General features: G+C 43.4%; 1 protein-coding gene across 1 annotated transcript in view; it reads left to right on the top strand.

The window, feature by feature from the left end:
• The window catches only part of MYBPC3 (myosin binding protein C3), a 42,665-nt gene continuing 27,583 nt past the window's right edge, over positions 1-15,082 (top strand). Inside the window, exons 1-11 of the mRNA XM_053449764.1 lie at positions 1-161; positions 2,833-3,093; positions 3,327-3,464; positions 3,751-3,831; positions 3,961-4,109; positions 4,439-4,556; positions 5,037-5,085; positions 7,215-7,271; positions 13,665-13,831; positions 14,217-14,349; positions 14,736-14,738. Of these exons, the coding sequence (XP_053305739.1) occupies positions 137-161; positions 2,833-3,093; positions 3,327-3,464; positions 3,751-3,831; positions 3,961-4,109; positions 4,439-4,556; positions 5,037-5,085; positions 7,215-7,271; positions 13,665-13,831; positions 14,217-14,349; positions 14,736-14,738 (1,181 nt within the window). The 5' untranslated portion in view covers positions 1-136. The remainder of the gene's footprint in view (positions 162-2,832; positions 3,094-3,326; positions 3,465-3,750; positions 3,832-3,960; positions 4,110-4,438; positions 4,557-5,036; positions 5,086-7,214; positions 7,272-13,664; positions 13,832-14,216; positions 14,350-14,735; positions 14,739-15,082) is intronic.

The following is a 15,082-nucleotide window of genomic DNA, read 5'->3' as shown; positions in this document are numbered from 1 at the left end:
GAGCGTCTCACGATCTGTCTTTCTTTAAGGGGGTCTGTAGGATCCTCCAGCTTCATTCCAGTTCCAACCATAGAGTGGTCTGGAGCAACTGCTGGAAGTCAAGTCTCGGGAGTCCCGTCTATCAGGCTAAGCTAGGATGCCTGAGCCTGCTAAGAAAACAGGTACAACGGGAGAACGGGCAGTGGCCGGTGGGAGAAATAGGAACGACGTACGAAATGGGATGGAAAAAAACCCCCACAAACCAACAATTATTGTGGGGAGGAACAGATCACGCGTTGGGTTTGGACTCTGGTGGGATAAGGCGGACAGTGACCTTCACTTGACTTTTGCTGTTGTGTGTAGTGGGTGAGATGAACCGATGTAACAATATTCTTTTTTCTTGAGTGTTTTTTTATTTTTGGAAGGTTCTCTGTTTTGTGACGACTACTGCGATGGTCAGGGATTGTCTGCTCCATATTGTATAAAGATGGCCATCAACACACGGACCCCAGAGATAGATTAAAACTATTCTCCCAGGATTGGGTCGGTTCCCCTCTACTTGGGCTCGTTTATAGAAAGCGTATTCTTCAGGTCTACGTAACAGGCAGTCGTACCCACAGGGTGCATGTTTTAGATGTTTGGCTGGTCAAAGGACCAGGTTGTCCTCTGCTGCTATAGACAGGTAGCTTCCGAGGTCTGCAGTGCGGTCTCAAGACCTTTATCTGAGCATCATAGGTGAGATTGGGACTTGGGAAGTCCGATGACAATAACTCCAGAGAATATTTAGTGTTTTATTGTCTCTTTAGTGTTATATTGTTTGTCTGAGCCTTGCGATGATCGTCCTTGTTATCTTTTATCGTCTCGCTACATTGAATACGCATTATGGTGGGTCACCGCAAGCGAGTTTCTCCCGAGAAAAGGGCCGGTAAATAAGGGTCTTCATGATGGACTGAGATTAAATTCTTCATTCTTCACCACAATGTCGCTCCGCAAATAACCCCCTTGTCTTGGAACATTGTTACGGGTGCAGTGTGTTCGGCGTGTCTAGCATTCAGTGTCCCTGTGCACAGAGATGTAGGGCTGCTTTCTTAATGTCTTCTTAATCTCACTCCATCGTTAACTATTGGAGTGCGAGTATGTTGAATTAACACTTTGCGTGCCAATATGTTGTCTTCAGAGTCTATTCGCTCAAATAGGACTTTGCAGGGTAGTTGAGCATTTCAGCTCCCCGACTTCCCTATACATTGTGAGGGGCAGCCCCCCCGGTGAGAGTCTCCTACAGAAATAATAACGCAGGCATAAATAATGTGGCAAGCTCTTTTTGAAGGTCATCTCTCTGATTTAACTATGCATTATGCAGGGCCGGCTCAGCTGTTTCTGCAGGAGAAACTCATTCATAATACTCAGAAAAGTACGTGAGTGGGAATGAATGGATTTCTTCTCTCCTGTAAGCTGTTTTTTTTAATACACCAGATGTAAGAGATGTATAGATGCGTCCCACTATTCTGTTGTGACTTCTCAAAACAAATGAATACAACTATTTTTCTTTGCTATTATAAGGGGAGTTCAATAATACATACAGCATTATTATTATTTGTATTAATATTTATTGTTTTATATAGCGCCATCATATTCCATAGCGATGTACAATGGGTTAACAGGACATAACGAGTATTATATAGCATAACAACTTATAGAAACAACAGGTGAGGAGGGCCCTGCTCATAGGAGCTTACAATCTATTGTTCTATATCTATTTGCACACACACACGCATGTTGTAGTGAACCTTAACATGGACATAACACTAAGACACTCGATTCACTAAAAATCCTTGGTGCTCCGTTGGCGGGGTTAGATTTTTCCCAGGAATCTGGATAGACGGCATCGGTTTGATTAATTTTATTATATAGCAAAAAAAACGTATACATGCTGCTACCATTTATTTTATTACTCTGCTCCATATATATATATATATAATTATATATATATATATATATATATATACATACATACTGTATATATATATATTCTGAAGCTTGGGGAATCAGGTCACCCTGGTCTTGTGGAAGAGACACACAGAAAGAGAGCAAAAAAAAAGGCAGAAAATGGGAAAGAGACAGATATACACGTCTAATGTTACAAGTCATATAAGAAGGTTATACGGCGAGGCGGTCACGCGGCACATACACAGCTGCACACGTGTAGACAGCCAGCAGCACGACGGACCGTGTACAGCTCTGCATCAGATGGTCAGCACAAGCTTTATTTGTTGAAGTAAAAAATGATGTCATCAAAAAGTACAGATTTCAATGAGATGAATCCCCCCCCCCTCAATCCCAAATTCCGGACATCATATATTTTAAGCAATACGGCAAATAACTGACTCTTATCTTCAGGTGGAGCTGCCGCCCTTCCTCTGCTCATTTTAAATGGTTGCCACAATAATCTTTAGGTCTCTTTTTACAAGCACTTTGCACTCTAATGGCGCTGTCGTTTAACAGAGCGGGCTGTAGAACTTAAAACATCGAATCCCGATGGAGTACGTCCTCTCGAAACAATGATGTAATATAATAAAGACTGTCGAGATGTGAGACTATACTGGATCATTTGTAGGCTCTACCGACTGACTACGAGAGAAAGAATGTGTGCATCCAACCCAAGGCAATGTACACAACAACATTTTATTGGGGGTAGGGTGCCGTTTTCGTGTGGTATACGGTATAAAATATATTTATTTGAGGCAAAAGTCCGCACGTGGAATACCCAACTCATCAATCAACTGCGCCTTCTTGGTCTACTGCGCAGATAATGCTTATGATAATAGTATGGCTTCGATCTGTTTACTTTCACAGCCTTCATCAAAAAGCCAAAGTCTGCGGAGGTTCAGGTCGGCGGATCTGTGACCTTTGAGGCAGAAACAGAGAAACCCGGCCTTAAGGTGAAATGGCAGAGTAATGGCGCCGACATCGCTCCAAGTGATAAATTCAGCATCAAGTCCGAGGGTAAAAACCACTCGCTGACCATCAACAACGCTGCTGCGGAGGATGAGGTGGTGTACGCGATCATTGCTGGGACCTCAAAGGTCAAGTTTGAGCTGAAGGTCAAAGCTCCAGGTGAGTGTCCTTCACTCCTCCTATCGTAAAAAAAGGCTTCAGACTGAATGGTTTATTTGCACGAATACACAACAGTGTACCTAGATTTAAGTAACACGGATGTCTCACAATGGATGGTTTCTGGATATGAGTAAGAACATGTATGTGGAGCATTCCATTTCAGGAGGCACTGCTTGGTTGAGGTCATGAACCTTAGGTGAATATTTTTTATTTCTTGGTACTTATATCTTTAGAAAAGTCTGAAGATGCTCCTGCTCCGGCACCCCCTGCTTCAGAAAGCTCTGCTTCACCTGCCCCTGAAAGCTCAGCTCCACCTGCCCCTGAGGGGTCAGCGCCTGATGGAGAAAAGAAAGACCCTCCGACCTCTGGGGGTAAGCTGATGTTGGCCAACATGGACATCTCACAACTCATCAATTTACTCATTAAACTTCATTTAGCTATAACCCTTCTGACTTCTGTTTGGGAATTTTCTTCAGTTCTGTTACATAGATCTGAGCAGACCTTTGGTGGGGATTTGGTAAAGATAGACTTCACTAGCTAGACATCGAACATTCATCGCCAGTTGGGAAACAACACAAGTGGGATGCATGGACACAAGAGAAATATGTAGTCACAGTAAGTTGTAATGAAAGTTTCGCTTTATTTGTCAATTTCTAGCTCCTCCAGCTCAGCCAGAAGCCCCTAAAGACGACATCGGGCTGTTCCTCGAGAGACCGAAGGACGGAGACGTCACTGTTGGTCAGTATCATTAAGAGGACAGATGTTTAGTTCCATGGGTTTTCCATGGTGCCATGATGTGTATGTGGGATATAAAGTTTACTTGATTCCAAGCATATTGAACATCATACTTTTTTTTGTCTGAAACAGGGGAAAACATCAAATTCACAGCCAAAGTGGTTGGTGCAAACTTGCTGAAGAAACCAGTTGTGAAATGGTTTAAAGGCAAATGGATGGACCTGTCCAGTAAAGTTGGGAAGCACCTTCAGATCCTGGAGAGCTATGACCGCAACACCAAGGTGACGAATGACACCCAAGTGTCAACCAAACATGTTTGGGGGAAAAACAACCAGTTTGAAAAAATCAAACATTTTTACATTTTTCTTGGCATGTACGGTTATTCATCTTAATTTGCATAATTATTCCCTATAATACAACCTATTCCTCCAAGGACATGAAATTATGACGCGAGGTTACCCATTAAAGCCGATGCCCTGTGTATGCTAAGGGCTGGCTGAGGAAATCTCTCCATATACATAGAGAGAGATGTTCAAACATCTACATATACTGAATGCCACATTTTGCTTAGAACCAGGATTACTAATCACGTTCTCCTGTTTATTCCCAGGTGTACACCTATGAAATCCACATCATCAAAGCCAAAACTACCTATGCTGGAGGATACAGGTGCGAAGTGTCCACCAAGGACAAGTTTGACAGCTGTAATTTCAACTTGAATGTCAACGGTGAGTGTGTTTCCAGCGGGGCTCGGGGTGATAGAGTATTTACTGGAGTTCATCCAGATCCGGATCAGTAGGGAACCCGCTCACCCCGATGGTTCTGAAACTCTCATCATCTTATGGGTCAAGTTTCTCCACCAAAAAGTGGAGTATGATGTCCATTCATGGTTTGCATAATGGGCAATGAGGCTCAACGGTATGGATCCATATGGCACTTGCCGATTAGGGCTCTATTCACTAATCCAGAAGTTTGTGGAAGACTTGATTATTCCAGCTCACGATACATTATGAAGGCTCAGTTCCAGCATCTCCTGCACGATGGACGGACTGTGCTGGCCTCGCGAAATGCATGGCGATTACAGAATACCCCGCGGAATATTTGGCTCAATGATCAATTCATTCTAGATACACGGCTAACATCATTAAAATGTTTCGCTGCGTACTGCTTACTTTTAATAATTCGTCTTTATACTATTATCTCTGCAGAAGCCACAAACACCGGAGACATCGATATTCGCTCCGCTTTCAGGCGCACGTAAGTATTTCATATGCGTTTCTTTTTTTGGTGGTCATTTTAAGTATTAAAAACTAGAGATTTTTTTATAGCTGAAAATGTAATAAAAGTGAAATTTTAATATTTAGAACAAGAACATTAAAAATACATATTTTTTTAAAAAAAAAACATGCAGTACTTTCTGCTACCTCCTAATCCAAGTTCTTTTCCAAGACTTACATAACTGGGCAGGTCCAGGACCCCAGGCCCAGACTGGCCATGTGGCATATCGACAAGCGCCCGATGGCCAACATCACCCCGCACTCACCCGATCTACTGCTTTAGCTACAGATTGGGTGCTGTAGTGTGCAGCCACCGGCTGAATATGCTACATGAGCATAAAAACGTTACATCTGGATACATATATCCAGCCCCCAGTGTGTAAGATTGTGCCAATTGTTGTTGTCTTTTCACGGACTCATGTTGTAGGAATTCTGAATGATGTCAGGATGCATTGATAAAATGTCAGCGAGAGGGCAACTCGCTAAAATGTCTGTCTATAAAAACATTCAGGAGCATAATGGGAGGATCGAAAAGAAGGATATCAATTGCAAGGTAGCTAAGCGTTGCTCTAGCAATTCATCCAGAACCTCCCAATGATCTTCCTCCTGATGCAGCCACAAAGAATACAACATCCTGCAGAACCTCAACATACGGCTCTAGCCGATGTTTCATTGGGTCTTTAGATGCCCGATATTGAATATCAGGATTAGATTAGACAGCAGCAGCCTTCCAGATGAATCTGGTTATCCAAGGAACCCAACCTTTGGATTCTCGTGGGGAAGAACGGCTTCACTAGACTCACTTTGGGTTGTGAAGACCAACTGAGCCCTACTTGCAGGAGAAGCTTATTGTTGTTGGCCCTTTATTAAGAATAGTGAAGCTGTCGAGTTGACGTGTTACAACTCGCCTTTAAAGTCATGATTTCATGAATAAACTCTTAAGTGATGACCGTTTTACTGGTGGGGCAAAGCATTAGACATCACGGGCCACCTGGCTATACTTATACAAACTTTGGCTCCTCAACAAACCCCTGTAACTGCATTCTAAAAACCCATGTATTAGGCGACGCGGGAGCGAAGTTGTATCAGGAAGTGTTTAGGAGGAACGCTTTTGCAGCATCATTGGGAGGACTGGACGATGCTGAGCAAACCTTACACTTCCAGAATTCCTTCTTCAGGAAAGTTGCTGGAGAAAGTTCTGGTTGACCCCTCAGACTTTCCATACAACTTAATTCTGGGATTGTTATGTGTGTGTGTGATATTCTTTGAGTCACTTCTACACGGGCACCTATTCACTTAATGTAAACTGGTAAGAACATAAAGTAGAGTGTCTGTGATGTCCCACGTTTCCCCGCACACCCCGCACGCCCTCTCAGGAGCTTCCGTATCCACACCTGGTCCAGCCAAGTCTGCGTTGCACCCGCGGCACGGAATTTATTGCACTTCCAGCGTCAAGCTGTTCACGTTACATCTCTCACCATAGAGTCGTGTTTCCCTGAAGATACTTAGGTTCCTCCAGCTCGTAATCTCAATATATAGCTAAATTCTGAAAACGTTCACATTTCGTGTCTTGAGTGTCGCTTTACCTTTTCTCTATGTCCCTGTAGGTTTCAGGTCCCTTGGATGGATAAACGCAGAGCTATCTCTTGATTAAGGAAGAACTGTCTTGTGTTAATGTTTCAACAATTTTAATAGCAAGTGCCAGACAACACATCAGAGATATCTTAAAGTTCTGAGCTCAACTCGTAGACCATGTTTTATGCTCTGCTCATTAATGTCCTTCTTGTTGAGATGTCCAATTACATTATATACATTTATATATATATATATATATATTTATATATATAATTAGATATATTATATACACTGTCTTGTATTTGCCCGAAGCTGAGTATAGGTATGTTGGAGGCACGCTTCTTTGCAAATACTCTTCTAAAGTTGAGCTATTGGTAGATATATTCTAAGTGGTTGCCATGTATAATTGTTAATGTCCATAATAACAACTCGTTTTCAGGTTCTTTTATATGCTAGCATATAGTGGAAGTGTTCAAGGGATCTAATACATCTGTCTTTGTTTGTTATACTCTGAATACCCCTCTCTCTCCGCAGTGGGGACGGCACAGATGAAGCAGGAGAACTGGACTTCAGTGCTCTGTTAAAAAAGAGGTGAGAACAAAGGTGGTTTTTAGGAACCCCAACATCTAAGAGCCCAACAACCGACGCGACTCATTGCCGCTTTACCCATACCGGAATTTTTACATTGCTCTAGAAACACTTGAACGCACCCACCAACTTTACTTTGCCTTAAATCACTAGACTCTTCTCTCTTACATTTCTGTAGACCTTCTTTTAGTTTATTGTCCAAGATCCTCCTCTCCGCATGCAGCATCCTCACACCTTCCTTAGATGTTCCTTCCTTATGCCTTTTGGGCAGCAGTGCTCCAGAACACCCCCCCAAACCCCCAAATTCCTAAATTTTCCTAGAAAACGTTCACCGCACCTATCCATTTTATATTTTCAAAAAGTTCTCCCCAAAACTAGCATTCCGGGCTGTGATGGCCTGGCGGAAACACACGTAGCATTGTGGACATCTTCATCGCACCGATACTTTTCCTCTGCTCTTGATAATTGCACCGTTCTAGATAGCTCTAGATAGCTCCTCCGCACATAGAACCCCTTAAGTTCTTGATAGCATTCTCTACAAACCTTGACACTTAGCATATAAAATATAGTCCTGGGGGATCTGCAAATAGACCAAGTTTTAGGATGCTTTGGATAGCTGCCCCGTGGAGATATTGTGTGCGGTTTTTGGATGGCTTCCCAAAACGAGGCATGGATTCACGTCTCTGGAGGGCACGTTCTTGGATTCTATTCAGTATTCTCCACATAGCAAGAACACTCGCATTCATCTAGATATCATCACTACAGTACATGCGGTTATTTTACAAAGCTCTCCGTAATCCCATAACCTTTATCATGACAGCTGCGGCACTCTGGGCACTCTTACACGGCCTCTTACACGGCCCCCGTACCAACAATTCGTTAATACATCCTTTCCATGTCTACCGTATCGATTGCATCCAGACTGCCGGGAGCAGCCCGGGCAGACAAAGCCCTGGTAAACTATTCTGGATGACCCCCTAATCCCGCCATCCCCATTAAGCTTTGGGATAACTGTCCTCATTCCATTCATCTAGAATGTTCTTATCCCCTCCGATAATTACTGTGCCCCATTATATTCTTTTCGCTGTTTGATTAACCCTTACACAAATACTGTTACATGGCCGGACCCCCCATACCCAGCCAACGCGTCACATTTCTGCGAGACATCTCGTTAGCGTCTCAATGTGTTGGTTTAGTGCTGTTATTCTGCTTTATATATCTCTGCGTTCCCTGAATATCGCCATCAAACCCAGTGCTTTCACGCTGCTTACCCTAAAGCTATATCCAGTGATCGTACGCTGCTCCCTGCCTGCGCCGCGCTCGCTCTCCCGCCGCGCTGTGTGTGCTTTGTACCCGATGCCTCCTCTCAGGGCCGTGTTCTATTTACATGTATTGTATATGGACCCCAAATCTACAATCTATGTGCCGTTCCCTTCACCCGCTTTAGTCAGGCATGAGCGCCATTTGCTTTCTCCCGTGAAAAGTGTTTGGACCTTCGGCTCCTGCCCCTGTCGTCGTGTCTGGAAAGTCTCCGTTGTTACGTTGTTTTCTGTATCACGCTGCGCCCAGTGATATAATCCTGGATTTCCGCCGCATCAAGTGCTTTTACTTGTGCTCTTACCCTGCTTCAATTATATACCCCTGTATACACCGACTATATACCCAGTGCTTTACACTGTATATCCTCTGTGCACAGCGCCCCTACACTGCGTCCCGTATCTTTCCTATACCCGGTGCTTTACACTGTATATCCTCTGTGCACAGCGCTCCTACACTGCTTCCCGTATCCTTCCTATACCCAGTGCTTTACACTGTATATCCTCTGTGCACAGCGCTCCTACACTGCGTCCCGTATCTTTCCTATACCCGGTGCTTTACACTGTATATCCTCTGTGCACAGCGCTCCTACACTGCTTCCCGTATCTTTCCTATACCCAGTGCTTTACACTGTATATCCTCTGTGCACAGCGCTCCTACAGTGCATCCCGTATATATTTCCTATACCCGGTGCTTTACACTGTATATCCTCTGTGCACAGCGCTCCTACACTGCTTCCCGTATCTTTCCTATACCCGGTGCTTTACACTGTATATCCTCTGTGCACAGCGCTCCTACACTGCTTCCCGTATGTTTCCTATACCCAGTGCTTTACACTGTATATCCTCTGTGCACAGTGCTCCTACACTTCTTCCCGTATCTTTCCTATACCCGGTGCTTTACACTGTATGTCCTCTGTGCACAGCGCTCCTACACTGCTTCCCTTTCCTACCCAGTGCCCTGTCACTGCTTGCCGCATTGACCCTCCCTTGCGCTCCCTTGACCCATACACTGCCAGTAACCATAAACATCAGGCACTCTTATTTTGCCGCACCGTCTCCGTCATTCTCCTATGCCGCTTTCTGCATCTGTTCTTCGTTGCTCTCTCTCTTGTGCCGCTGGTCGCAGCTGTTCCATCGTGCGTCTCTTCTGCCGCTTGCTGCAGCCGCATCTCATGCGCGTCTCTCTTATGCTTCTCGCTGCCTCAGTGACTTCATTCAGTGCTCGCAGCATTTCGTCCCGCATCTGTCTTGTGTGGGGCTTTGTGCGTTCGTCCCTCGTTCGTCTCACACGGAGCTCCCTGCGTTCGTCCGCCGCGCTCTTCCCTACTGCTTGCTGCACCTCTTCCTTGTGCTTTCTGCTTGCTGCATCTACTTCTCTAATGCCTCTCAACATCTCCGCGAAACCAGAAGTTCTCTGCTCCTAGTCCTTCCATGTGAATATGCTAACACTATTTAATCGTCTTTTTTCTTTTCTCTGTCCTTCCTGTCTCACAGAGAGTAAGTTAATCGAGTTCCGCATGTCTTCATGCATGTGTGACACTTACTGACGCTTCCAGCCGGGCTTAATAACACAATAGCTCAGACTGTCTACCGCTTAGCGAATGCCGCCAGTGAAGTAGCGATGCTCCTGTTCTACCTTATAATTCATCATTTATATGTGGAGTGAATGAGTTCCTGGTGATCCTGTAGCTCATTCATTCGCAGAATGTCCACTGCACCCAATATACAGATGACAAAGAGGCAGATATTGCACGCAACGCAGCTGTCTCTCCCTCTTGAAAAGAAGGGCACCTTTCTTTGAGATGACAGCTGACACCCATGTTGGGAATGGGATAGAGGAACGCTGAAGACAGGGAGTCACTGCTAAATTTAACCCACCCTCATCTGTTTTTTAAATATATCCATCATCTCTCGGTTGCCTGCGCAGCAAAGAAAGATGGAATTTCCGATCCATGTTTAAAAGGGACAGCGCGGCCTGGGTGGTGACTGCTAGTGTTTAAAGCGGGGCGAGAGCGCGTTTACCCTTTAGAAAGGGCCTGTAAAAAAGCACACAGTGCTGAGGGTTCTGTAATAAGCGCAAGATTGTTAAAAAATGGCAAAATATGGGGAATTTACTAAAATGTATCACAGAAAGAGGAACTACCCAGAAAGTGCTGCCTTTGCATTTTAAGCAGTGGATTCCTGATCGCTTACGGGGTACGGTATAAATCAGTTTGCCATAACTTTAACTTTCAGAAGATACAGAAAATGATATTTTCTATGAGCTCGGAATGTTTGCAGGGTGTGAGGGTATCGCAGGGTTCTACGGGCCTAAAAGTAACAGCAGTGTGTTTATAAACAAGAGTAATGTGTTTATAAACAAAATTGTCTAAAAAAATACATTCTTTTAGGAAATGACCCCCTAGAATCAATTGTGTCGATTGGCTCCGGGATGTATTGTCATCGAGAGGATTTTCTAGTAATTCTAAAAATAAGGAATAACGTAATATTTAATGTGTCACAGAAAAGGGAGGAAAAGGCACAACAAGGGGCGTCTGTTAACACACAGTTATCCAGGTCTGGACCGGTTACCTGGCGCACTGGGCTAATGTCTGCTGGCCAGGTGGTCGATAGGGCCACATACTTACCGGTACAGCCACTCCGGAAGCAGATCAGGTGCGCGGCGTGAGTCCACCGGCTGGGTACATAACGTGTGGCTGCATGTATCCAGCCGGCGGCTGCTCTTATGTCCTTTGGGGGCAGCTGGCCTTAAAGTGCCAGCGCTGCTCAGTCGCCCCCCGTGACTTATAGTATCGGAATTTTCCATCCAGCTTGTCGTGTAATTCTGTGAGTAATAATAATAACCACACTGTCCACGAAGCTTGTTTTTTGTTTTAAAGTAATAATAAAGCTTAAGGACAACTTCTAAAAGTGTGGGAGCAGCTAAGCCAATGGCTACATTCCCGTTATACACTCCAAATTAATATATATAATACACTGTAATCATATTATCTATCTATCTATCTATCTATCTATCTATCTATCTATCTATCTATCTATCTATCTATCTATCTATCTATCTATCTATAGAGATAGATATATAATATGATTATAGTGTATTATATTATATATTATATATAATATACTATATATTATAGTGTATTGTATTATATATTTTATATATATATATTATATTTATATATATATTACATTATCTATAGATATGAGGTATAATCAGTGGGTCCATTGCTTTAATTTGAATGTAATCTCTATAATCTGTTGTTTGAAAAGCATCACATCTTCCGGTTCTGGAATGTTAGTCTTAGAATGGCTTTTTGAGCCCGTTGTTCACTTTCTCTTCCCTTTTCTTGAAATTCATGTGCTTTAGAGAAATATCTGCATCATCTGCACGCTTCTGGTCACCGCCGATCACTTCTCTCGTCCATTCTATAGATGATTTTTCGCGCATGGCCAGCTTGTGTGTCCGCAGCGTTGTTGGGTTGCGGTTCTCTGTGTCTTGCATGTCTTGGAGCAGTAAAGTGTCCATTCTGCTGCATGCCTCATGTCTTCATTTCTTTGCACCTCTTTGCCTTGCCTCTGGCGAGTCACCGTGGCTCTGACGATTGCCTTGCTCTGACGTGTCGTACTGTCTCTTGCCCCCGGTGACGTGGGTGCTGTCTCCGATGCATGCTTTTCTGAATGCCTCGTTGCAAGTCCAGCAGTTTCCTGCGCTCCGTAAATCGGTAAGATTCCCATGGTATTCCCGACATTTCTCAATGACTAAGGGGAACCACACCAGGGACGTTCAAAACAGAGCCCTTTTCTACAGATACCTAGAGACCAAAGCCCCCCCGTAACCCGTTGGCGTCCATGTTTGGGTCTGTGGTTGACGTAGACGACTTAACGAGCATTCATTCTTCCTCTGCACATTTCTGGAATCTTCGCATTCCTCCTTCTTCGCCTCTTATCCTAAGAACTGATCATGAATGTTAGTCGAACAAGTTTACCGAGTCCAAAGGATCCTTTTACCGGTCACTACTGTTACGCAATACGTAATAACGCATCTAGAGAGTCTTTTTTTTAAGTGACTTATGGATATTTTCTTTTCTTCTAAAGCTACAAAAATCATAAATAAATAAAATGTAATCTTTAAAGACAAGAGGCGGGTAGAAAAAATAGATATAAGAAAATGAAGTTACTTATTGAAGTGAAGACTACACTCTGGTACCTCAAGACAGAAAGTAAAAAAGACATGCTGAATAGAATAGAACAAAAGAAATAAAGAGTGAAAAGGTTAAAGAAAAGCAGAAGTAGAGGGTGGGGAGAGGTGTGGGAAAAAAACGAATTAAAACATTAGAAAAGGGCACAAAGATACTGATTACTAATTACAAAAGGGTTTAAAGACAGTTACAGAGACGAGGAAAGGAGGCAGAGAGACAAAGAGTCAAAAAACAGAAGATAGGGGTAGGGGGACGAGTGATTTAGGGTCCAGAGACCGGAATAGAGGATGATAAAGAGACAGCTATAAAGACAATGAGAGTAAAACGGAGACAGAAATACAAATGGAAAGGCAGCGATTGAAAGAAAGTGAAGAGAGAGACTAGAGAGGCGTCTGATCAATGCTATCAGCCTTCGCTGACCAGCAAAGAAAGATGGAATTTCCAATCGGTGTTGTGAGTGACGACGGCTGTTGTTTCAGGATATACTCGTATTCATAGTAAACGCAGCTTTTTTTGGTACTGCGTGTGATTTACTATAAAGAGCAAAGATCTCATGATTTCTGTGAACTGAAGACATGGGATCAGATGGACATAGGAATTGCCTTCTTTGTGTTGAAGAAGAAGAAGAAAGTTCCCCTTCTAATAAGTTGGCTGAATTGGTCTAAGATATATTTTCACTTTTCAGACTAAATAATAATGGGTTAAAGATGACCCAATAGCTATTTTTAACTGGCCGCTATTCTTTTGGGGGTTATACTGTCAGATTATCTAAGATCTCACAATTCATTTGTTTACATGATATCTCTCTACTCCTGGAGGCCATTCCAGGAGGGAGCCACCTTGACTGTCAGTTGATTTTTTCCCCCCTTCCCCATCAGTAATGAGGTGAAGCAGGAGCAAACCGTGGATGTTGACGTCTGGGAGATTCTTCGCAATGCACCCCCTTCTGAATACGAGAAAATTGCCTTCCAGTACGGGATCACTGACCTCCGAGGACTTCTGAAACGGCTCAAGAAGATGAAGAAGGAGGAGAAGAAGAGCACAGGTGAGACCAAGTGCCACCAAGCGGCAGGAGATAGACAACAATGTCCTTGGCTACATAAAACATAGAACATAAAATCTATTAATCGTGAATAGGTATAAGTGTGGTCTTTGGATGGATGAAATTGGCAGAATTCCCTCAGGAATATGCTTTTTATTGATCCCTATCTGTTGACGTAGGCTCTATATCTGTTTCATTACAATGGGGAGACACTTAACCCCTTAATGACAAAGCCCGTACATGTACGGGCTCAAAATGCATAGTTTTCAATGGGTTTAGGGACCGCCCATTGTCCTTAAGGGGTTAAGACATCAGACCAAACAAATGCAGCTCTTTATTCTGGTGTACGTTTAGGATTTTGTCTCCCTAAACATTTTCTGTCCCTTAGCCTTCCTGAAGAAGCTGGACCCTGCGTACCAAGTGGACAAAGGTCAGAAGATGAAGATGGTCGTGGAAGTGGCCAACCCAGATGCTGAAGTCAAGTGGCTGAAGAACGGGCAAGAGATCCGTGTCAGTGGCAGGTAAAAGAGGATAGAATGGGGCAAACGCAGAGCAACCTGCGACAGTAACAATGTAACTACAAAAAAAGTCACCAGGACTCCACCAGGTTTATGGAGCAGGAGAGGTATATATGAGGAGAACCTTTGAATAGAAATCAACCATTTCTAAATCTTAATGATGGATTCTTATAATGGGGCGTACAATATGATCTTACGACGGGGTCTTATAGTTTAAAATGATCCCCTGTATAGATTCCACCACCCCCAGAACTCTTACACAGTAGTCTATCGCTCGGGTTTTGATGTTGCCACCAGTTTATTTATTGTGTCTTTCCTTCTCCCTTCTCATGCTTCTGACTCATTCCGTGATGTCACTTTTTGTTTGAATTTCCATCCGGATCCTTCAGCAAGTAAGTTGTCTTAGATTCTGCATGAAGTTGCCGCCATTCACACGCGGTTCACCCTATGAGAGGTTACTAACAAAGTTTATTGGGGGCTTACTGGAGTATTGCCATCCACACAATGCTTGGGTACAGTTCTATGGAACCATCGAGGTTGACTTTCTTTTGTAAAATGTATATTTATAAAAAAATGTGCCATAATTAACCCCGGATTTACCTGTAACAGAGAACTGAGATCAGACTAACCAGGAGAAAACACAATGTGTACAAATACACCGAGAATGTAAGAAATTCTTAGAACATTGAGCGTTTATGCTGAAGTTTTCCATAGTATGGTAATGGTAATGGTTCCA

This window comes from Spea bombifrons, chromosome 10, assembly GCF_027358695.1.
Source record: "Spea bombifrons isolate aSpeBom1 chromosome 10, aSpeBom1.2.pri, whole genome shotgun sequence".
Lineage (NCBI taxonomy): Eukaryota > Metazoa > Chordata > Amphibia > Anura > Pelobatidae > Spea > Spea bombifrons.
Note: the sequence above shows the minus strand (reverse complement) of the source record. Positions and strands in the feature narration are given on the sequence as shown.